Source organism: Lynx canadensis, chromosome B4 (assembly GCF_007474595.2).
Source record: "Lynx canadensis isolate LIC74 chromosome B4, mLynCan4.pri.v2, whole genome shotgun sequence".
Taxonomy (NCBI): domain Eukaryota; kingdom Metazoa; phylum Chordata; class Mammalia; order Carnivora; family Felidae; genus Lynx; species Lynx canadensis.
In genome coordinates, this window is record NC_044309.1 from 123408547 (window position 1) to 123434204 (window position 25658).

Below are 25658 nucleotides of genomic sequence, written 5' to 3' on the forward strand. Positions count from 1 at the left end.
AGAAAAAATGTATATTATATCATGTGATAAATAAAGGTTAGTAGGATTCCTCAGTGAGTCAACCAAAGTGCAAGCATGAGAAGCCAGTCGCAAAGGACTGCATGTGGGATGATTCCATTTATCTGAAATGTCTAGAATAGGCGAGTCAAACAGAGAGACTGCTAACGCGTGTAGAATCTCCTTTTGGGGTGATGAAAATGTTCTCCAATTGGTGATGAGTGATGGCCAGATGGCTGTTGTGAACTGAAAGCCACCAAATGGGAGACCTTCAAGTGGGTGAATGGTACAGTATGTCAATAATATCTCGGGCGCCTGGGTGGCCCAGTCGGTTAAGCGTCTGACTCTTGGTTTGGGCTCAGGTCATGATCTCACAGTTTTGTGAGTTCAAGCCTACATCAGACTCTGTACTGACAGCATGGAGCCTGCCTGGGATCCTCTGTCTCCCTCGCTCTCTGCCCCTCCCCAACTCGCACTGACTCTGACTCTCTCAAGATAAATAAATAAATAAACTTTAAAAATAGTATCTCAATAAAACTTTATTTAAAGAGAATCTTTGGGGGCACCTGGGTGGCTCAGTCGGTTGAGTGTCCAACCCCTGATCTCGGCTCAGGTCATGATCTCACAGTCATGAGATCAAGCCCCACACCGGGCTCTGCACTAGGAGCACAGAGCCTGTTTAGGATTCTCTCTCTCCCTCTCTCTCTGCCCCACTCTCTGCTTGCGCACAGGTGCACACTCTCTCAAAAATAAAATAATACAAAAAGGAATCTTTGTTTCAGTATCACAAGAAGATTTGTTTCATTTAAAAAAGAACATATACCAGTTACAGATTTCAGAAGATGGAGAAACACTTAGATAATTAAATTTAAATATCACACATCATCCCCTCACCCAGAAGAAAACTACTAACATTTAATGCATTAGTCGCAATACTGTTTCATGGATGTGTTTTACGCAGTTGGCCTCACAGTGTACGTACAGCTTCATGTGCTCTCCCCACTGTGTTCTCCCATCACCACCAACAGGTGCATGTGTGAAATAAACTATCACAACATCATCCTTCTGTCTCCTCTCTGCACTGCCCAAAGTGTCACATCATTTTCAAGAAGTTATAAAAGAAGTCTAAAGATACCATCTTTGCATTTGATTTTTACTTTCATGGAACACAGTTAAGAGTTCATAATTTTTCATTTTCCACCCATAATGACAGTAAGAATAAAACTACAGAGGGAGGCATCTCCCAATTATTAGAGGAGTTGGAAGATGCATTGACAGAGAGTAGCCCCCTAGAGCCTAATCATGACGGATGAACTGATCACAGAGGTGAAATCTCAGACTGTGGGTCTTCAACCACCATATCCTCGACGAAATCAGGATTAAAGACTGTACGGTAGATTTCCAAAAACAAAAAGGAAATATGATATTCAGTTAGTCCTTCCATGGCAAGAACCCCATCATGCAACATTCTGTGACAAGAACACAGACCACTCTATCCTCCTGAAAGGATATGTGACTGTATTCTTTCACCTTTTATGATGGTTGCACACCAAAACGACTCATAAGTGGGCAAATGCTGAGAGCAGGTGACTTTTTGGGAGACAGGTACAAATTTCTAACACATGCACACAAAACTCAAACCGTCCATATCTGACTGCTCTTTACATTACTGAGGACAATCTCTCGACTCCACTACAGGGGTTAATATTTATTAAGCACCTACTATATGCTACGTGCTATCACAGCACTTTATATTATCTCATTTAATCCTTACAGCAATCTAATGAAGCAAATACTGTATTAGCCCAATTTTATATATGAGGACCTTTCAAGCACAGAAATTACGTAATCTGCTAAAGTATACACAGTACTCTGAATGGCAGAGCCGAGATTTGAACCCAGCAAGTCTGGCTCCAGAATCTGTGCTCCTAATTCTCTTCCCCGGGATTACAGGAATCAACAAGCATTTGAGAAGGGTACACTTTACCCTAAGTAATCCTTCGTCACTTTCGTGCTCACCAGAGTCTACACTGCTCCCCCCGCCACCTTCCCTCTGCTCATTTCTTTGTGGCTAGGAATGGCCCATGTTACCCACTTTCATTCTAAGGGGCCACCTGAAATACTCAACAGGTACTGCTTTCACAGGGTGGGTGGCAGCTGCAATGAGGAGACCAGGCTAGCCACTGCGAGGTATTCTGAGCATCTGAGGAGGTTCCTCACAGCTTTACAGCTTAGATCCCTTTGAGAATCTAATAGAAACCACAGAATCCTCTCCCCAGAGAAATGCACATACGGATTTTGCAAAAAATCCCAGGGAGGCTCACCCCCTGAAGCCTATTCACAGTCACCAGGTAAGCTGTCATGTTACACTAACTTAAAACTAAGCCTTTACGTTCCCACACGGAATACCCAACAAAGGCAAATGCGTGACTAAGTGAATGAATTTATGAACACATGCACCTATCTCTCTCCCACTGACAACCTAGGTATGGCTGAGTCTACCAAAAATCCAAATTGTCAAGAGGCACCGAGTCCCTTTTATTACTTTTCTTTTGTCAAAAATCAATGAGACATTCACCTTGGCTTTCTTTTGCAAATTAAGACACTTGTTACTGAGGGCAGTAAACAAGGCAGTGACATTTAAAAAAATAAAACAAACGCAAAGGTAGACCGTTCACAAGAGCTAGTCCCGGGACAGGGAGAAGCCAGTAGTCCCAAGCTCTTCGGCACGTAACACCACAGATCTTCTGGCCTTACGTCATCAATGGGCCACTGCAGACGATGCTATTTTCTGACTATGACCACATGGCACTATCCACAGTAAGTAACGCAGGATCACTTACAGAGTGACCAACGGCTCTGCTTTCACACATGATCCTTCCATGGGAAGTTCTAACAGCCTGTTTAAATTAGAAGTTCATGTTTAGAAAGGGTTGGCAATAAAGTCTCTCTCCCTTTCTACAACCTGAGAAGAAAACGTGAAGCCATCAAGGAACCCTGCCGGGATGGAAAGTCACTACCAGCACATCTCCAAAGGCTGCCCGGGCGTGTCCCGCTGGAGGGAAAGCCCAAGGTGTATTAATCACATGAACATCATCACCAAAAAGCTCAGATGTTTAATCTGTCATCACTCAAAATAAACACGAGGAACATGGGAAGCTTAAAAGGGATTTCAACGCCCCATAAAACCACTTCAAAAACGTGCTGAGAAGAAACACAAGTAATTACAAGGCAAAAGGAAAGAATGCCAAACACTCACAAAAAGACAAACAATCTGTCTAAACTGTAGACTCTAGAGTATAAATGGAAGAAGGGCCCTTGACTAGTCACCTCTGTTCTTTCCCAAAACAGAAACAAGACTGGGTACCAATTTAGAAAGTGAATTCCTTTTGTACCGAATGGATGATGACAGCAAGACTATACAGTTAGTACAAAGAAATAGAGAGACAGCTCTATTACTCTGTCCAAAGCTCTGATGACAGCCTGGTTCCAAGGCAGACACCTGGGCTAGAACACGGAGGGCAACTGAGGCCCCACTAGACTTTGCATGAGAAGGAATTTGGGTACAGCTGTCTATAGGAAGCCACAGACTGGGGCTCATGCAGCATAACCTAGCCTAAGCTGCCTAACACAGCTACTACTCCTCAGCTGCGTTTCTTTGGGAAATCAGCCCTCCCCAATTGTTATGGCCTGTGTGGCCTCAGTGAGATTCCACTCCTGACTCCAGGAGGAGAGCACATGACCCAGACCTGGCCAAACAGCACCTGAATTCCCCACCAACATGAATTCGTTTGGAGAAAGCTTAGGACCCCCTCTGGCCAATCATCATCATACTTTCCCTATAGCCAAAGTGTACCAATAAGTTCCAATCAGGAAAATTTCCGGATTTAGAAGGGAATTTCACAGAAGAGGCATTCTTTTCTTCCAAACTTGGATCTAAAAGGATATAAAATGAGATGGGTGGGGCCATCACTAAGAACCTTTAAAAAGGCCAGTGGGGGAGAGGGGAGCCCTGGGTGGCCCAGTCAGTTAAGCAACCAACTCTTGATCTCAGCTCAGATCTTGATCTCAGGGTCAGGAGCTCAAGCCCTGCATTGGGCTCAGAGCTGGGCGTGAGGCCTACTTTAAAAAAAAAGAAAAAAAAAAAAAAGCCAGTAGGGAAGAAAGCAAGGTCAAGAGACAAAGCTATACTACCTCTGGATTTTCCAATTGAACAAACCCATAAAATTTCCTTTAAAAATGGTTTGTTTGGTTTTTTTGCTTAAGCTAAATCAGTTTGAGCTGGATGTTTTATTGCTTGCAGTCAAAAAGATCCTAACTAGGGGCGCCTGAGTAGCTCAGTCGGTTAAGCATCCGACTTCAGCTCAGGTCATGATCTCACGGTTCATGGGTTCAAGCCCCACATCAGGCTCCGTGCTGACCACTCAGAGCCTGGAACCTGCTTCAGTTTCTATGTCTCCCTTACTCTCTGCCCCTCCCCTGCTCACGCTCTGTCTCTGTCTCTCTAAAAAATAAATAAAACATTAAAAAAAAAAAAAAAGATCCTAACTAAAAGTTCATTTCAAGCATATTCAGCCACTCAAAATTCTTACTGCCTACAAATGTTAACATTTTAATTCAGTATTAAATGCATTCCCCGTTTAGACTCTAAAGCATCATTGCAATCTTAAATTCTCGTTCATATGCCCAACTTTCAGCAAGACAGGTAATCTACCATTACTCTGTTCTCCAGAATATGCTGTAGTTGAGTACCAACTTGAATTAAATTCACCTAGAATATTCTCTCTTTTTCTAACTACATAAACACTGGCTAACTATAATAAAAGAATGTCAGATAAGATTTTCCTTTATACTGTGCTGCAAAACAAACACCAGGTGAGTCAAAGAATTAAAGCTCTTAAAAAAATGTTTAAAAGGTGTGAAAGCTAGATTACTATTTACCTCATCTTTCCAAATATAAAAGCAATAACAATAAATCACAAATGGAAAACATCCACAGATTTACAATCTAAACATGTGTATCCAAAAATAGCACAGACAATAATTTGAGGGAAAAGGTTATATTAAACAGAAATTTAAAGGTAAAAAAGCAAAAATATGAATATGCTAAATATTGAAAAACAAATCCATGGATGCCTGGGTGGCTCAGTTGGTTAAGCCTCCAACTCTTGGTATCAGTTCAGGTCTTGATGTCAGGGTCATGAGTTCAAGCCCCACACTGGGCTCCACATGAAGCCTACATAAAAAGAAAAAAAAAATCCAATAAAAAAGATAAAGGGGATGCGCCTGGGTGGCTCAGTCGGTTAAGCATCCAACTCTTGGTTTCAGCTCAGGTCATGATCTCAGGGTTCCATGGGATGGAGCCCTGCATCAGCTCCACGCTGACAGCACATAGCCTCCTTGGGATTCTCTCTCTCTCTCTCTCTCTCTCTCTCTCTCTCTCACTCACTCACTGTCTCTCTGTCTCCAAATAAAGGGAAAAAAAGATAAAGCATCAGAGATTTCCTCCATATGAGAGGAAATTAAATGGCTAATAAATGTAAATGTTCAACCATTCTAATCATAAACAAAATTAAAAGTTAACTCTCGGGGCACCTGGGTGGCTCAGTCGGTTGAGCGTCCGACTTCAGCTCAGGTCACGATCTCACAGTTCGTGAGTTCGAGCCCCGCGTCAGGCTCTGGGCTGATGGCTCAGAGCCTGGGGCCTACTTCCGATTCTGTGTCTCCCTCTCTCTCTGCCCCTCCCCCATTCATGCTCTGTCTCAAAAATAAATAAATATTAAAAAAAAATTTTTTTTGAAAAGTTAACTCTCTCTGAAAGATGAGTTAGAAATGGTTTTACTGTACTTCATTTACTTTTTTTCTATAAGAAGCATGTGTTACTTGGCTCAGGAATAAAAGATACCATTTTCCTCCCATCAGATTGCACCAATGTTTTTGTTGCTTTTGTTATTTTGTATGTGAACTCTTTGTGGCGGGGGGGGGGGGGTCCATTCTTGTTTTTTGAGGGTTTTGTTTTGAATGTTTATTTATTTTTGAGAGAGAGAGTGCGAACAGGGGAGGAGCAGAGAGGGAAGGAGACAGAGAATCCAAAGCAGGCTCCAGGCTCTGAGCTGTCAGCACAGAGCCCAATGTGGGGCTCGAACCCATGAACCTCGAGATCATGACCTGAGCCGAAGTTGGATGCTTAACCGACTGGACCACCCAGGTGCCCCTCTTGTTTTGTCTTTAATGACAGAGCAGAGCTGGTGCTGGTGCTGACACTGAGCAGCCTCACTGCTGGCTATTTAGGAGTGTAAGTCAATTCAAACTTTCTAGAAAGCTTTCTAGAAATGCTTTCTAGAAAACATTCATACCCTTTGACCTACTATTTCTCCTTCTGGGAATCTATGTTAAGGAAATGTTCAGAAATGTGGATAAAGACTTACATACAAAGATTTCATTACAGTGCTATTAATAAAGCATACCCCGGGGAAAAATACGCTCCATTTGGAAGCTCAAACATACATCTCAAATACTTGAACCAAAACACGTTAATGAGAATAGGATCAAAGAGAAAAGCTGAAATGCACTTGAAAATTCTTGAAGTTCAATTTTTGGACAATGCAAACCACAATCCAAAGACATAAAGATGCCATTTTTCTTTAATTAGGATTTTTCATTTTGGTATAAGCCCTACACTTCAAACTATTCTCCCAGAAGAAAAAAAAAAAGAACATTCAGATCTGAAGTCCCAAAGAAGAAAAAGAAGGTAAGGGGGACAAAAGGAGAAGGAAGCAACTTTTTTTCTTAGAGGTGACAAAAAACAGAGGGAAAGTCTACATTCCCCCCTATACCACCACTCAGCTTTCTGTGAACCTTCCCAGGGCTCAATGGGCCAACAAGGAATCCTCGTGGCTAATAATTACGTGCATTTGCTTCTCTCCAGGCCCCAGATGAAGGTGCACAGACCTCACTTAACATAGTTATAATCCCTGCCTTACAAAGAAGGAAAGTAAGATGGAACTAAAGTAACAGCTCAAGGTCATATTTCTTTGTAATATACATCTATGCTCCTAAATCAACAAAAGAGCAGATTTAAAGTATTTGTTTTTCTCTAAATTGACCAAATCTCTACTTGAGGTTAGATTTCATCATATTTGTACACTTAATGAATATTCACAAATATTCAAAATATTTTATTAATTATTTCATACTTCTTTAACATGGCTTCAAATTCTCTTTTAAAAGTTCGTGGGGAGCCTGGGTGACTAAATCAGGTAAGCTCTTTGTTTCGGCTCAGGTCACCACCTCACGGTTCATGGGTTCGAGCCCCATGTCAGGCTCTGTGCTGACAGTGCACAGCCTGCTTGCAGTTCTCTCTCTCTCTCTCTCTCTCTCTCTCTCTCTCTCTCTCTCTCTTTCTCTGCCCCTCCCCCCCTCAAAAATAAATAAATAAACTTAAAAAAAAAGTTCACATGTTGGGGCACCTACGTGGCTCAGTCGATTGAGCATCTGACTCTTGATTTTGGCTCAGGTCATGATCCCACAGTCATGGGATCAAGCCCTGTGTGGGATTCTGTGCTGAGCGTGGAGCCTGCTTGGGATTCTCTCTCTCTCTTCCTCTGCCCCTCTCCTCCACTCACTCTTTAAATTAAATAAATGAATAAATAAATAACCTTGCATGTTATAAACAACAAGATTTCCAAATTTCTTTTAAAAGGATACATATAGGGGGTGCCTGGGTGGCTCAGTTGGTTAAGTGTCTGACTCTTGGTTTCGGCTCAAGTCGTGATCTCACAGTTTGTGGGTTCGAGCCCCATATCGGCTCTGTCCTGACAGTGCAGAGCCTGCTGGGGATTCTCTCTCCCCTCTCTCTCTGCCCTACCCCATTCACACAGTCTTTCTCTCTCAAGAATAAATAAACTGTTAAAAAAAAATTAAAAATAAATTAAAGGATACATATAGAGAGGTGCCTGGGTGGCTCAGTTGGTTGAGTGTCAGACTTCAGCTCAGACCATGATGTCATGGTTTGTGGGTTCGAGCCCCGTGTCAGGCTCTGTGCTGATAGCCCAAAGCCTGGAGCCTGCTTCAGATTCTGTGTCTCCCTCTCCCTCTGCCCCTCCCTGACTTGCACTCTGTCTCTCAAAATTAAATAAATATTTAAAAAAAAATGTTTAAGGATACATATAGATTGAAAATATATGAAAAAAAGGTATAGGGACTTTTTGTGTCTATGTTGAAGCAGGAGTCACATCCCCCTTCCACTGTCTCTACTCCAAGTGAGCTCAAGGTTCTGAACCCAAACTGTAAAGCTTTTAATGTTTCATCTGCAACTGGCAAGTGAAATGATAAGGAAAAAATCACCTGAGATGATTTTCTCTTGGCAAACTTCACCAGTTACGACTTCCTCCTGTCAAGTAAGGCTTGGGCAAAGGCAGTCGGTTCTACTGACACCTGTCTGAAAACCGTGAGTGGGTCCTAATGCAACCGATGTGTTAGAGAACAATTTGACCGTAATGCAAATGTCACGCTTATGTTTACAATGTTATGTTTAATGCCAACAAACGTGATCTGATGTGGTTCTGACGACTTTTATCCTTTCTGCTAATAAGCAGTTACAGTAAGGGAGCTAAGAGTAGAGCAAACAGTGTGACTTGAAATACAGACGATTCACAGGAGCGCTATTAGACCTCAGAGATTCAAATACAACTATTTTCAGCCAGAAACTACTTTCTCCAGTATCCCCAGTTTCTCCAATGGCCATTCAATTGTAAATCACCTTTACTTCTTCAATAGTCCCATAGATGCAGAGACAAAACCAAGCAACCAATGTATCCTTTTCACCACGAAGGTGAACATTACGGGGTTACCTGTCCAGCGCACCCCAACCCTTAGATAAGAAATGACCGTTCCCCACCTCCAAACACACGAATTCTGTGCTCTTCTGGGATCCCGCGCCACCCCTCCAGCCGTGTTTGGCAGTCCAGGCTAGAGCACCGGATTCACACTGAGCCACACTTCCCGCTCCTGCGGTAGGAAACTGCTTCAAGCCAGGCGAGCCCAGAGTCCTTCTCTTATTTCTTTGTCTTTACTTTATAGTTCTATTGAGGTACAAATGATGTATAAGAAATCACAGCTTGACAAGGTCTGGCATATGTATACACGTATGAAGCCATCATCCCAATAAAGATAAGAAGCATATCTAGCATCCCCAAACATTTCCCCTCACCCCTTGAATTCTCCCTTTATCCTTGAGACCATCCCCACGCAACTACTGTTCTATTGTCTTTTTAAGGTTTATTTGTTTTATTTTTGAGAGAGAAAGAGAGAGAAACACACAGGGAAAGGGCAGAGAGAGAGAGAGAGAGACAGAGACAGAGAGAGACAGAGAGAGAGAGAGAGAGAGAGAGAGAGAGAGAGAGAGAATCCCAAGCAGGCTCTGCGCTGACAGCACAGAGCCTGATGCGGGATTCAATCTCACGAACAGCAACATCAGGACCTGAGCTGACCACTGAGCCACTGAGGCATCCCTGTTCTATTTTTGATCAGATTCATTTGCATCTTCTAGAGCTTTATATAAAGAAGGTCGCACAGTATGTAGTGTCTTGGTACACTGGTTTTCCCACTTACTCAACCCTCAGGCACGTTTTCAGTAAGCACTACTGCACACCTACTATGTGCCAGCCACCACACAGGGAACAGTGCGGGGACCCTAAGTGAGTAAGTGATGACGCACGAGCTCTGTAGCGACAGCATCACAGGCAGTGGGGGAGGCCGAGAACCCGCGAGCCGACACGCGAGGTGAAGGGGAACTCAGCCCGGTTCCCCTCTCAGACGAGATGGCAATTCAAAAGTCATTTGTGCTGCATCTACAACTCTAAAAAGCACCTCTCATTTTTCCATTAGTTTAGATATTTCGTCCAGGGAAGAGCAATCCATGACAATTACAACTACTCATCTGAATAATTAATAATGCACATGACATTTGCACAACTCCTACCAGAAGTTAAAATAACATCTTTATTACTCAGTAAATAAAATCCGCCATTTTGGCTGCTCTGTGACAATCTATCATGCTTCCCAAAGTTCTAAAAATAAAACCACACGGGACTACATTTGAAACAAAATTACATGTGATAATGGTTTAATGACAACCTAATCTTAAGTCATTTGATAAAACACACAGTTGGTAGAGTGTGTATAACTCTGTCTCAGGGTTGTGAGTTCAAGCCTCACCCCCAGTGTGGAGCCAACTTTAAAAAAAAAAAAAAGAAAGAACAGGGGTGCCTGGGTGGCTTAGTTGGTTGAACATCTAGCTCTTGATTTTGGCTCAGGTCATGATCCCAGCGTCATGGGATCAAACCCTGCATCTGCACTGAGCATGGAACCTGCTTGGGATTCATCCTCTCTCTCTTTCTCTCCCCCTCCCCAACTTGTGCACGCACGCACGTGCTTTCTCTCAAATAAAAAAATTTAAAAAAATAAAAAAAAACTTAACTGCTCAAAAGTATTTGTTTCCTGAGGGAAACTTCTTAGAAAAAGAAAATGTAGCCATATCAAAAGATCAAATACTAGGCAAGGTATCAAGAATTTTTCATTAAAGTATGGAGGAAGTAGAAAGGCAATAATTATCAATGCCTTCTATACCATCCACTGGGCACTTCCCATTGATTATTTGATTAATGCTCACAAGAGCTCCCTAGGGTAAACACTGCAACACCCAGTTTGCAGATGAGAAAGGCTAAATTGGGAAGGTCCAAGGTCATACACTTAGCAAACAATAAAATGTCGGTCAATTGCCTGGCAGACTATTTGGCACATAGCAGGCACTTCATAAATGTCAGTTCCCATCTCCTTTACACATGCATTCAACTCATATTTTTCCTAAACAGCATAATCCCAGAAGCCAGGTCCCCTGACTCTTTCATGGGATCTCTGAGATCAAAACTATTTTTATAATAATGCTTAAACGTGCCAGACAGAATACTGTTGATTAGGACATCCACATCCTAATCCCTAGAATTTGTGGCTATGCTATCTTTACATGACAGAGGGGAATTAAGGTTGTAGATTACATCGGGCTGCTGATCAGCTGACTTTAAGAGAGAGACTAGGCTAGTTTATCTAGGTGGGCCCTAATCACAAGGGTTAAGTGTAGAAAGGACAGAAGATTCAGCGTCACAGTGATGGAATGTGAAAAAGGCTCCACTGACCATTGCAGGCTTTGAAAATGAAAGGGGCCCTAAACCAAAGAATGCAGGAAGCTTCTAGAAACTGGGAAAGGCAAGAAAACATTCTCTAGAGCCTCTAAAAGGAACAGAGAACTGCCAACACTGATTTTTAAGACACTGGAAAGGTAAAAAGATTCTACATCCCCACCATCCAGTTTAGGAAATAAACCCCTTAAATCTTCACCTGCATTCTCCTCCCGCCAAAGAGGTAACCACCACTCCGACGTTGGTGTTTATCATTCTCCTGCATTTTTTACTTTTAGCACATGCATGTGCCAACACCCTGAATTTAGCCCGGCGAGACCCATTTCAGACTTGTGATCTCCAGAACTATAACTGATTTGTGTCGTTTTAAGTCACTAAATTTGCAGTGATTTGTCAAAGGAGCAGTAAGAATTTTTGCCTTTTTCACTCTTATTTTCTCACCAATTTACAGTGGAGCTTTCCAGAGGCCACACAATGTCTGACAACTCAAGGGACAGAATGCAGAATCCGATCAGAGACCCCAGCCATCGCCTACTAATCCAGACACTGCAGAAATCTGCAAGAATGTGAAACTATGACATTCTTCTAAAGTTCTTTTATTTTGGAAAGTAGTCATTTTTCATCGAAAAAGTGTGTCATTTATGTTAGCAGGAAACAGATTTGTTGTTATTTCAAATGAAGTGATAAATACCTATTTTTTTAATCTCTCATTTTTAATTTCTAATATAGCCACTATCAGTGTAATCTATATAAACAGAAAAATTTGGGGACCTTCAATAATTTTAAGTGTGTAAGTCCTGTGAGCAAAACATTTGAAAACTGCTACCCTAGCTATGCCTGCCTTGTTCGCTACTATAAAGTAAGCCACACATAGACGATACTCAAAAAATACTTGTTAAATAAAATGGATACTCAAACAACATTCTGACACTGAGAGTAATCATGTTTCTCAAGCAGGTTTTCCTGCTCAAAAGAGAACAAAAACATTCCAGGTGGGCCCAAAGTAATCACAAGAGTTACATCTTGGAGAGTTATGTCTCTAAATACAAATTAAAATTTTATTCTGGTTTACATATCATTATCTCATAAATTCACTTAATATAAGACAGTTCCCCCAAACCCTAGTAAACTGAAAAAGGGGAGTTTCTCACAGTCAAGGACCAACCCACTAAAGTACAAAAGTGTCTTACCAAGCCTGATCAATCGGCTAACCTCTCTTTCTCACTGCACCATCTTGATTAAAACATGAAGTATGTAACTTCAAAAATAAAAGAAAAAAGAAAATACCACCTTTTTTTCTCCTAGGCACCCGCTAATAATGCATGACAGGCACATAAAAACTTCTAGGGGGAGGTAGTGATCTTCAATCTGCTAAATGCTTTTTTTTTCATTCTTTTTTTAATGTGTATTTATCTTTGAGACAGAGAGAGAGAGAGAGAGAGCGCGCGGGAGGGGCAGAAAGAGGGAGACACAGAATCCGAAGCAGGCTCCAGGCTCTGAGCTGTCAGCACAAAGCCCAACGCGGGGAGCCTGCTAAACGCTTTTTTAACAATTGTAGGGGAAAAGGCTTTTTATTCTCTTTTTTTCCTTCATCTAAAATAGAGCTTGTCAAAGTCAGGACCTCGTTGACAGGAAACCTCACAGGAATTAAGCCTGCCTTGGATTCTAGGTGTCCCAACAGAAGCAGCATGCCCCTGGGGCAGGGCTGGCTGCGCCCCTCGCTCTGAACCAGTCGGACAACATGCGGCTCCCTGTGGTCAGTACCAAATGGTTCACTTCCAACGGGGTATCAGGAATCGACAAGCCAGACTGAATGCAAAGAGCTTCCAAAGTAATGAAGTCAAGGGGAGGGGCAGCGATGATGCATGATCACCATCTTCATATTTAAACAGCTATCATATGGGAGAGGAATTAGAATGACTCTGTGTGACTCAAACCCTCCAAAATAAAATTGGCAGGCTTGTGCTCATATGGCAAACTCAAGCAGATGCCAGATGGCCACTAATAAGTGCTATGGAAAAACGGAATCCTTCTTCCAGCAAAGGGATGGATAGATTCTATGACCTCGAAGGGTCTCTCTGCTTCTCTTCTAATTTAGGAATTTCTTTCCTACCTGAAAAATGTGGAAATTATTACATGGCATGTTTCCCCCTGAAATCTTTTTGCTACTTCTTCCCATGGCCACAGGATCATCAATATCTTACACCAAAATAAAATGAAACATTTAAAAAGTACCTGTGACCATTTTTAAGATACACGGAAAGGTAAAAAGATACTACATCCCCATCATCCAGTTTAGGAAATAAACCCCTTAAATCTTCACCTGCATTCTCCTCCCACCAAAGAGGGTAACCACTACCCTGACTTTGGTGTCCATTATTCTCCTGCATTTTTGACTTTTAGCACATGCATGCATATCACTATAGGTGATCTATAGTATCTTTTATGTGTTTTCAAGCCTTTAAAAATTAGTATACATGTAGGGGCGCCTGGGTGTCTCAGCTGGTTAAGCGTCCAACTTTGGCTCAGGTCATGATCTCAAGGTCCGTGAGTTCGAGCCCCGTGTTGGGCTCTGTGCTGACAGCTCAGAGCCTGGAGCCTGCTTCAGATTCTGTGTCTCCCTCCCTCTCTCTGCCCCTCCCCTGCTCGCACTCTGTCTCTCTCAAAAATAAATAAACATTAAAATTTTTTTAAAAAATTAGTATACATCTGCAACTTGTTTGGTTTTTTTCATATACACACACACACACACACACACACACACACACACACTCGGTGTTGTTTTTACAAGAGTCATCCATGTTGGCATATAGGCACAAGTCTTATTCAGGAGACAACATACATTTTCTGTAAGTGTTTTGGGCTGCACCCATGGACCATACATTCTGTTCCAACTACTCAACTCTAATGCCCTAGCACAAAACGAGCCCCCAAAAGTATGGAAATGAATGGGTATAACTGTGTTCCAATACAATTTAATACATGAAAATAGCAAGCAAGATCTGGCCCATGAATTATAGTTTGCAACTCTTTCCATAGTAAACATTATTTTCTTTCGGTGTCACTACAGCATTTGTCTGATATGAACACCTTTTGGGTTTCTTTGGTTATAGCATTTGCCCCAAATCTCTTTTCTCATTCTGTTAATTTCAACCTTTCTTTGTTGGTGAATCTCTTATAACAGCATCCAGCTAGAATTTGTTTCTTTTATCTGATCTGACAATCTTTTAGTCTGAGTTGATCATGATTACTGACATATCTGGAATTATTCCTACTACCACATTTTATGATATTTCTTGCTTTTTCTCTGTTTCTTTTACCTCTTCTCTCCTACTCTCTTTTCAACTTATTTTTATATTGTCAATACTTATTTAGATTTACTCACATGTCTACCAATACCTTTGCTTTCCATTTGGGACTGAGTTGAAGGTCTAGCCATCCAGGGAGAGTTTCCATTTGCATCTATCAGGAATCCCAGGACATTATCACCTTGGGACCACTTTTAGTTAACTTCTCAGTTTGATTAACAGACCATGCAAGCAGACTATATTCAAACCCAAACCCGTGTGAGGACCAGCCTGATTCTAGGGTTACAGGGAGATTTCCACAACCTCCCGACACACACAGGGAAAAACATAGAGCAGAGACCAAGATATCCAGTTTCCCTGTTGTCTTCCTGCATGGAAGGCAGGTCTCTGTGGGTCCTGGATTTATGAGATTCATAGAGGGAGAGACAGACAGACAGAGACAGACACAGAGAGACAGGCAGAGAAACAGAAAAAGAGAGAGACAGAGAGAGAGAGACAGAGAGAGAGAGAGAGAGAGAGAGAGAGAGAGAGAGTGTGCGTGTGTGTGTGTGTGTGTGTGTGTGTGTGTGTTCCCTCCCACCAAGCATAGCCAATAAAACCCAACAGGTGCTCCCAGGACAGTAACGCCTTCAGGGCTGCTCATCAGCCTCCTTTTTTAGGCCCTGAAGACTCCTTGAAGACTCATGCATTTTAAAGACTCTGATAAGCCTACCTGTAACAAAGCTTTTTTGACATGTATTTTCAACATTTCCGTAACCACATCTCTCAGAAGATGGTGGAACACAGTCTGAGAAACACTAGTCCCATCTTAAAATTACCTCATTATTATGAAGCTGTTTCCTTAACCCACTGCAGTTCCTTGAGGGAAGGGTTTGCACTTTATGTTTATTCTATATACACTAAGCTTATACGACTGTCCTATACACACAGTCCTTACAAAATGCCTAATTTTTGAATGAGAACGAAATGCCCTCAACCGAGAACTCTGAATAAAATCCTTCAACACCCTGTAAAAGCTTCTAACACTTTGCACTAATCCCCACACTTCTTTCCACAAGTTAATACACTTCACAGCCCCAGCTAAGCAGCCAAACGGTCTGGCTCTACACAGACCGGCTCTGAGAAGATGCCTGAAGGGGCGGGGGCACTGGGCATCCGAATCCCTTGCTTCTCTTCTGTCCCAACCGGCAGCCTCACCTGACACAGGTCAGGGATGAGTTCCAGGAAGGTGCGCACGGGGCGGGGGGTGCATAACAGGAAATCACAGACCACAACACAAACACATCTGTCCCTTTAATTACAATCGCACGATGATTTCTTAGAATTCACCATTCTAGGACACGGTTTCTTGAGCCTGGCCTTATTGACACCTGGGGCCGGATTATTCCTTGCTGTGAGGACGCTGTCCTGTGCATTACAGATTGTCTAGGGGCATCCCTGACCTCCTCACACTGGAGGCCAGGGGCAGTGCCTCACCCCCAGGTACGACGAGCCAACAGGTCTCCAGACATTGCCAAATGCCCCCCACCCGGCCCCGACGCCGGTGGAGACCCGAGGCTCTGCAGGGAATTTTTGCTGGAGGTTATAAACCGGTATTTCTTTTCCTAAAAATACGAAGAACCTTTCCTTTGAGCTGAGTTTGACAGGATGCATAAATATTCTACTTCCAAAATCTCAAGTTTAGAAAAAAAAAAAAAAGAAAGACAGCTCAAATGAGGGACATTCTACAAAGTACTTTGAGGACACTTCTCCTCAAAGCTGTCAAGGTAATCAAAACCTTGAGGAAAACTCAGAGAAACTGTCACCACCAAGAGGAGCCCAGGGAGACATGAAACTAAATGCAGTGTGCTGTTCCGGGTGGGATCCTGGGGCAGAAAAGGACATTGGGTTAAAAACTAGGGAAATCTGAATTAAATATGGACTTGAGTTAATACTGATACATACTGACAATGCATCAACGTTGGTTCACCAATTGTGACGAATGTGCCACAGTCACGTGAGGTTGGGTTTACAGAAACCACATGATTTTTCTGTAAGTCGAAAACTGATCTAAAAACTAAAGTTTCCTAAAAAACTTCTTAAAAACAAAAATGGAGGGGGGAAAAAGAAGGGCGGGAGAGGAAGGGTAAATAAAACATGTAATGAAAATCAGCTCTTCCCTGAGCAGACCTCATTCTGGGAGAGCCTGCAAAGGGCTTGTTTGCATCAGCCAAGAGATCCCATGACCAGAAAGCAATCATCAGAAAGAGAGAAAAAAAAAAAATTTATTTTGTCCTTTCATAAATTGAAAAAAATAAAAATAAAACCACATGTTTTTGTCTGAATAGCCGTATTTTTTCTGACCTCTCATTCCTACAGACACAGTTCAAGTGTCACCCCCAGCAAGGGTTTCTGCAGCCCCCAGATCCCTGAGCAGTTCATCTGCTCTGGTGTCAAAGCCCCTGGGGTCCGTTGCTTATGTCCCCCAAGCTGACTGTCGCTTATCTGTTTACCAGTCTCCCCCCCACGTGACAGCAGTCCCACGCTGAGCGTTGGCAGGGACTCACCCACGGTGGGCCCCTCGCCCTCAGACTTGCCCATCTGTGAATCAACAGCCGTTAAGCCCACTGCAGGGTACCTAATAAATTCTTGGTGAGTGAATCAAGCTGGACATGTATATTCTTACAGACCTCGGCTAATGGTGGGTAGGAACGGTGCAGCCCCGGACTGGGGGAGAAAGGAAATGTCAAACGTTAGTCCCTGTGTTCTCAGGGGTGAGACAGGGACCTCCTAGGTATGTGCCAGGGGCATGAAGGCGGGATGGGGCACACCGATACATGATTCCCAGACCTGTAACACTTGAAAAGGCTTACACGTCGTTTAGTCCAGCGGCCTCCTTCTACAGAGAGACATCCAAGCTAGAGCGATCAGGGGGCTTGTTCAAGGCCACGCAGCTCGTTTGGCACTGCCCTAAGCTGAAGGGTACCTAGACTCGAGCTAAAGAACTCATCTCCACCCCTTGCTAAGTGTGTGTCTAAAACTGGAAGTTACTTACTAATGAATAATACTAGCTACTAACTACTATACAGCTGCTGCGTGCCAAGCCCACGCTAAAAATCCCCACATTATCCCCAGATCACTGGTGAGGAGACTAAGATCAGAGAGGAAAGATAACAAGTAACTTGCACCTAAGACCACAGAGGTATTTAAGTCTCAAAAATCTCCTCTGAGCTCTCATACTCCACAATTTCACTCTGATTATCACACCCCAAAACCCAAACTCTGGCCTCATGCTGATCTTTATCACCCAACACTCTAGCTGTCTCACTCGGCAGGCACTGTTCTAAACACCTTCCATGGATGGACACAATCATTCCTCACCAAACCCTAGGATGAGGTACTGCTGACATCCCCATTTTACAGATGATGAAACTGAGGCTTCATGAAGAATGGCAACAATTCGACCTGTAGTTTCTTATAAAACTAAACATGCAATTACCATTCAACCAAGCAATGGCATTTAGACAAATGAAAACATGTTCACACAAAAACCTATATACGCAAATGTTTACCGCAGATTCTTAATTGTCAAAAACTGGGAGCAACCCAGATATCTTTCAGTGAGTGCAGTACAGTTCAGCGGTGCACCACGGTTAAAAAATGGTTCAGCTGTGGTTCATCCACTCCATGGGACGCTACTCAGCAATAAAAAGAGAACACACATGGACACAACACACACAACCACTTGCACGCTCAGTTACGCTCAGTTAAAAAAGCCAATTCCAGAAAGTCACATACTGTTTGATTCCTTCTATATAACATCTTTGAAATGGCAAAATTTTTGAAATGGAGAACAGATAATGCCCCAGGGACTGGAGAAAGCATTGGCGGGAAGTGGACATGGCTATAAAGACAATGTGAGAGATGTCGCTAATGATATTCCGTATCTTAAGAGTATTAACCGCAGCACCGGATTCTTGAACCTGCATATGATAAAACCGTATAGAACTAAATACACAAACACAAGTGAAGTCAAAGTAGAGGGCTCTGATTAAGATCTGTACAACGTATCAGCGTCGACACACTGCTTGAGATACTATACTATTCTTTTGCAAAATGTTACCACTGGGAGAAACTTGGGTAAAGGGTATGCCAGACCTCCGGCATCAATTTTTACAACACCGTGTAAATATATAATAATTTCAATTTTAAACAGTCTTGCAAGTCCCAAAGCAGAGCTAGATGATCTACATCTGTTTCATCTAAGATCTGCAACGTCCAGGATCTGGAAAGGCACCCTTTTCACCATACCACACAGCCACTTCCAAATGCAGTGCAAAATTTAACTCTGAGCAAAGGAAAACTAAGAAGCCCTTTTTTACAGAATTCTGCGTTGCCAGCCACTTTGAGCTCTCTCAGAAAATTATCCCAGTTGGTGAAAATCAGCCCCTTGCTTTCTCTCATTAAACTGACTTCTGGCCAAAAGATTGAAAATGGGATCCTACCAAAAGTTCTCTCCCACCAAATACTTTCCTTATCCACGCTACCCCACCCCACCACACTGCCACCATCAGTCAGTACAAACATTTCAGTTCTAAATCTTCCTTGAAAGTAGCAGCACCAATGGCTTAACACTGGCCTTTAATACCAGGCCCCAAATGGTCAGCTGCTACAGAAAAGTAGCGGAGCACAGGAAACGGGACAGAGGGTCAGGGGCTGAGACAGACCCCAGGTCAAGGTGTGACCTTGGCCAGGTTCCTTAAACTTGAGTCTGACTTTTCCCATCTACAGGATGGGGATGTGGCATCGTCCCTCCGAGGTATGGGAAGGATTCAGGAGGACTATCTATGTGCCTGGCACTAGGATTTCCTCGGGCCTCCCACCGCCTCTGCCCATTTCCCTCACCAAGCTGATTTTATGTTCACCTGCCAACAAAGGAGTCACTCCCTGGAATCCCCTCCTCACTAAGGTTGGTAGATAACCCAGAACACTCTCAACTTGGACCCCTCCTATTTCAAACACGGCAAAAAAAAAAAAAAAAAAAAGGAAAATCGCTTCTGGCCACCGACAGCAGCCCAGCAACTCAGCTCCAGAGGCACTCGCCGCCTGCCGGACTCCGGCTGCTACTATTATTACTCTCCGTTATTAACAATACCTAACAGTGCCTGGGGGTGACTGCCTCCTAAGCGATGTCCGTGGAGCCCAAAGCGCTTCCGATGTAGATTTCTGGCTACGAATCGCCAGAATTTATAAAACTGCTTTCCCGACAGGAGAAAGGAAAATTGTAAAGTTTCTGGAGGTGCATTTTTCCGCGTTTCCCGGAATCGCACTGCGGGGGAGATGTCGCCGCAGTTGGGACTGGGGGAGACCGAGGGTCACGACTGGAGGGCCCTGGAGGTCAGCAGCGGGACCCGCGCGGGTGCGAGGGTGCCCGCTCACCCGCTGACCGCCTGAGACGGGCCCCTAGGCACTGGAGGTTCTGCGGAAACCGCCGCACTCACCTTCCGTGCTCCTCTTTGCCTCCCGGTAGCGCTCCCACAGGTAGCCTTTCATGTCCGGTGCCGTTCCAGGTGCTGTGCACAAGGGCCGCGCGGGGCCCGCGCGCCGCCACCCCCGGGCCGCGGTCCCGCAGGCGCTCAGCAGAGCCGCCGCCGCCCTCGCCCCGGCCCGACGGGCCACAGCCGCCGCCGCCGTGGCCATGCTTCCCGCTGCCCTGCTGCTGGCGGCGCCCAGATACCGGAGCTCTACCCGCGCTCAGCCAGCCGGCGGGCGGCTCCCTGCGTCGGAGCACGTGGCGGCGGCGCGGCCCGCCCCTGTGGCCGCCGCGGGGGCGGGGCCTGGGCGGGGGCGGGGGGGGCTGGTCCTCTCCGGCAGGGGGCGGGGAAGGGGCGTGTCTGAGGCGTGGTCTGGCCCTGTCGGGCAGGAGGCGGGGCGGGGCGGGGGCGGGGTCTGGGCCTGTCTGACAGGGGGCGGGGAAGGGACGGGGAAGGGGTGGGGCCTTGGGCGGGGCCTGGTCCTGCCGGGCAAGGGGCGGGGCGAGGGCGGGGCGTGGGCGGGGCGTGGGCGGGGCGTGGGCGGCCTGGCCCTGGCGCCCAGCCTGCTGTGGTCGCTCCAAGATCCTACCTGTTTCCTCCTCCCGCTCGCCGACTGAGGCCGTTCCCCCAACTCTGACTGCATGGACAAAGTGCCTCTAGCCCAGGCTTCAGGACGTGACCTCTCTCAGCATTAACAGCGTCTGAATTCTGGCTCTCTGCTGGACTGCGGGGGCGGGTCTGGAAGGTCCCTCGGTCCCCAAGATTGGATCTTTCCAGCGCCGCCCAAGAGGGGCAACTGGGCCAAGGCCCCACATGTGGGCTGATCTGTTTGAAAGTCATCCTCTGCCCCCGCCCCCGCCTACTGCACAGCCTAGAAGGCCAGTGCCCCTCCAGAAATTCCTGCCTCGAGAGGGAGGCCCTCAGAATACCGCCACACTGCTCCTGCGCCTGCTACGTTCACAGGTGCACCCGTCTTCCCTCACATCTGCTAGGCTGCACCTGTTCTATGCATTGTGGTCCACCAAAGACAAACAGTAACCCCCACGATGCGACATTTCTGTGTGACTGAATCAGACTTGGCTGCTGCAGGAAAGGCCCACCCAGAACCCCGCTGAGGATCGCTGAACTCAGAGGACTCCCCAAGCTCTCGATTACTGTGGTTACTGTTGAGCAGGGTGTTAGTTGGAGTACAGGGAATAACTCAAGGCTGGCACACTGCCTGGAAGACCACACTGCCATGTGTGAAATAAGTCACGATTTAAGACAAATAACCCAAGCATTCACCTATGCTTACCTTGTTGGCTGAAGGGATCAGAAAATGCTTCTTGGAAAAACATGGCCTCTGAGTTAGACCTTTACAGATAACAACTACTATTTATTAAAGGCTTGCTATGTGCATTCTCATGCAATCCCCTCAGTAATCCTGAAAAACAGGAGCTGTGATTTCTCCCATTTTATAAATAATGAAACTGAGGTCAAGAGAAGTGGAATAATTTTCCTGAGGTCCCATTGCTGAGCCCATTCTTCCATCTGGCTTCCTAGTATATACTCTGTAGAATTTAGTTAGGTGATAAAATAGCCAATAAGTAATCCTTAACAGTTAATGGGTAACAAATCACTGATGAGACAATTAAAATGTTTCAAGTAGACAGGATATGGGCACCTGGGTGGCTCAGTCAGTTAAGCCTTCGACTCTTGGTTTTGGCTCAGGTTATTATCTCACAGTTCATGAGATCCAGCCTTGTGTTGGGCTCTGTGCTGACAGCACAGAGTCTGTGTGGGATTCTCTCTCTCTCTCTCTCTCTCTCTCTCTCTCTCTCTCTCTCTGCCCTTCCCCTGCTCAAGCTCTATCTCAAAATAAATAAACATTTTTTTAAAAAAGAATAATATAGATATGATATTAAATCCATGGACTCTGGGGGAACCTGGGTGGCTCAGTCAGTTGGGCGTCCGACTTCGGCTCGGGTCATGATCTCACAGTTTGTGAATTCAAGCCCCGCATTAGGCTCTGTGCTGACAGCCCAGAGCCTGGAGCCTGCTTCCGATTCTGTGTCTCCCTCTCTCCCTCTGCCCCTCCCCTGCTCACACTGTATCTCTCTCTCCTTCAAAAATTAATAAACTTAAAAAAAAATAAACCCATGGACTCTGGTACATTAAACTTACTTTACGGTTTTGATTTATTCCAATTTATCTTTTCTTATTCATGTTTCATTAAAAAAAGTTTTGGTGATAGCAGTTATAAATTTTGTTTACAAGGAAAATCAATTCATAAATTCAAAATAAACTGTATCAATGTAAAAGTAACACAATTAGAACTTTAATGGTACTGCTTCAGCACATTTTTAGATATGGAACCCTGTGAGATCAACATTCTTCTACCTACCATGTAAATATGAATCACTTCAAAATTGTTTTTAGCTACAATCTGTTACATATTTTAAAGAACTAAAAAAATCAAGACCTAGACTTTGATTATCATCACTTCTAAAAGTCATAAAAGAAAATATCTCATCACAGAGTTCTAAATAAAGGCAAGTATTAAGAAATTTCAAACACAAATACACCCATGATCATTTTTATACTTTATTAGTATCATTTGAGGTCTTCAACAATTTGGTTTCAAACTGAGATCTTCTCTGCAAAAAACTCTTCTGGGGAACCGAACTGTATTCTGGGCTATGAAAAAGCCCCTTTCTGATATGAGCTCAGATATGGATTCCCAGGGATTATTTGTGCTAAGAGACCCTCCTGCCAAGGGATGCCGGTAAATTGTGGTGATTTGGCCTTTTCCACCCTCACCTTTAGCTGAGAAAACCTTTTGCTGTGAAACCTTTACTACACCATCCATTTTACTCAAAGATAAAACCTTAGAGGAATAATCTTTCTTTTTCATTGAACCTCCTTTTCCTGGGTCATTCCACGGCTCCACATTATCCTGTGTCTTCTGTCGGGTCTTCTCCTCAACAGAAATGGAAACAATGGGTCTCGAGACTTTTTTCCCCTTTCCAGAAGCACATTTTGATTTCTCTGAAATTATATGAGGTGCCAAGTCCATGCTTTTAACTCTCTGTAGGTTATGTGCATTCATGCATATCGCAGAGCTCACTGTATTAGAACTCTGAGCACCGTGGTAGTCTAATTTAAGCAAGTACTCGCATAATGAGGTGCCATTCCTAGAACCCTCGAAATATTGCTGACTCATGCCTTGAAGCCAACATCTTCTACTCCTGATCCCCTCAATTTCCCTCAGAAGTCTGCAAAAGATCAGAAATCGTCAAGAGGCCACATGTGTCACGTGAATAGCCAGAAGCAGGTTTCTTTTTGAGACCCAGAACAGAAACTCAGTGCAGGATTCCATGGATTGATGAATGAGAAGATCCCAGGTAGGTTGCCCTTAAGTCAAGTGATCTGTACAAATAGCCCACTGCTTCAGTCATGACATGATGACCGGAGTCATTTATGAATAACTGACCTGCTGGATATTTGAAAATAAGAATATTAGCATTTTTAAAAATTACTCCTGGTTCACATACTTAAAAGAGAAGGATAAAAAAAATTATAAAAGATGGCACTGGGTGCTTGTTTCAGCAGTACATATACTAAAATGGGAATGATACAGAGAAGATTACGTGAACCATTCCATTATTTTTAAGAAAAGGGTGGCTCAGTCGTTTGAGCAGCCTACTTTTAACTTCAACTCAGGTCATGGTCTCACAGTTCGTGAGTTCGCGCCCCATGTCAGGATCTGAGCTGACAGTGCAAAGCCTGCTTGTGATCCTCTCTCTCTCTCTCTCTCTCTCTCTCTCTCTCTTTCCCCCTTCCCTGCTCATGTTTTCTTTCTCTCTCAAAATAAATAAACTTAAAAAAAAAAGATGGCATTAGAACATCATCTATTATAGTATTCCTGACAAAAACATTTAATCCAAGTCTAAATATAAGGAAACAATCAGATACAAATTGATTTTGGCTCAGGTCATGGTCTCAAGGTCATGGGATTGAACGTCAGGCTCTGTGCTGACCATGGAGCTTGCTTGGGATTCTCTCTCTCCCTCTCTTTCTCTCTGCCCCTCCCTCTCGTGCATGCACACATGCACTCTCTCAAAATAAATAAAAATAAACGTTTAAAAAAAGGATATTTCCTAGAACACATGGGGACACTTGAATATAAACTGCACATTAGATAACAGCCTTATGTAATGGTCAAATTTCCCAGATTTGATAAGTGTATAGTAGTTATTTGGGGGAACGTCCTTGTACCTTGAAGACACATGCTGAAGTATTTACAAACAGAAGTGTCATATCAGCAACTAACATTTAAATAGTTTGGAAAAAAAAATATGGATGGACATGCACGTATGAAAGAGAAAAAGAATGCAAATGTGGCCAAAAACATTAACAATTGGTGAATATAGGCAAAGGGTCTATAGGTGTTCTTATATAAAGCCAGGTGCCACTGTCAATAATGTAATATAACTCTCTAAAATGTGTTTATATATATATATGTATATATATATATATATATACATATATATATACATATATATATGACATATACATATATATATATATTAACAGTCTAAACTGCAAGTGGTAAATTTATTCATTTATTCATCTACTTATTTTACCCATTTATTCATTTACTCATTTTACCCATTTACAAGACCCATTTTAAGGAGCTGAATTTCTACCACTAGTTATAAACATAATGTAAGGCCAGTGCATACAGGACATCGATTTGGGTGTGTGACAAAGAGACTGCCAAGATCTTAAGGGTAAAAACCACTGGCCCCATATTAATAATAATAATAATAATAATAATAACAACGGTAAATTATGTGATTGCCATCCATCGGGCCTGTGTAATCCTAAAAGGTATAGATGATCATCATTTGTCTATTGTTTTCTCATTTAGCCTTTTACTAGGACACACATCCACATGGTTCAATGAAAATGTATAAAGCTATGAAGTAAAAAGCGTCTCTCCCATCTCGGTCCTCATCTGTGCAGTCTTCTCCTAACCCGCGTCCTTCCAGAGAACTTTTAGTGCATGTCTATTGTCTTTTAAAGAGGAGAAGACTGGAAGAAGTAACTAGCTCCCGTTCATGGTAGAACAGTCCAAGGTCTGCTTCATCCCCAAGCCCGTGTCCTCCACTGACTGCTACACTAGGCTGCCGCTTCCCTCATCCTGGATTGTCCCTCTTCGAAGGACCAGCCGTGGCTTCTATTTGCGGAAATGTTCTCTTCTCTGTAGCTCTGCCTCATGAGTCATAACCCAGGTCTCAGAGTCTCGTAGGGAGCTGTAGCTATTGGCTCTGCTTAGCAATCTGTGGCTATTTTTCTTCTTTTCGAATTATTTTCATAACTCCCTGTGATGTTATGTCTAGCAGAGCAGAAGGCACTTTCACAAGTGACCCTGCTCTGGATGGCCACGTTGCCTTGGTCTTAACTAACCTTACAAGGTAAAGAGAAGAAGAGAGCCAGAATGTCTCACGCGGCAGCTGAGCAAGAACTCATTCCCCGAGATCTTCTGGATGCCAATAACCAGGCCGCACAGAACGTTTATTCTGCCCAAAGCCCTTTAATAGGCTCCGACTTGCCACACAGACCAGCTACCACTGCCCCAACACACACAGTTTCCGGCT

General features: G+C 43.8%; 1 protein-coding gene across 1 annotated transcript in view; it reads right to left on the reverse strand.

Moving 5' to 3' along the window:
• The window catches only part of NT5DC3 (5'-nucleotidase domain containing 3), a 63750-nt gene extending 43553 nt beyond the window's left edge, over positions 1-20197 (reverse strand). Inside the window, exon 1 of the mRNA XM_030320398.1 lies at positions 19984-20197. Within this exon, the coding sequence (XP_030176258.1) occupies positions 19984-20182 (199 nt within the window). The 5' untranslated portion in view covers positions 20183-20197. The remainder of the gene's footprint in view (positions 1-19983) is intronic.
• Positions 20198-25658: the final 5461 nt, after the last annotated feature.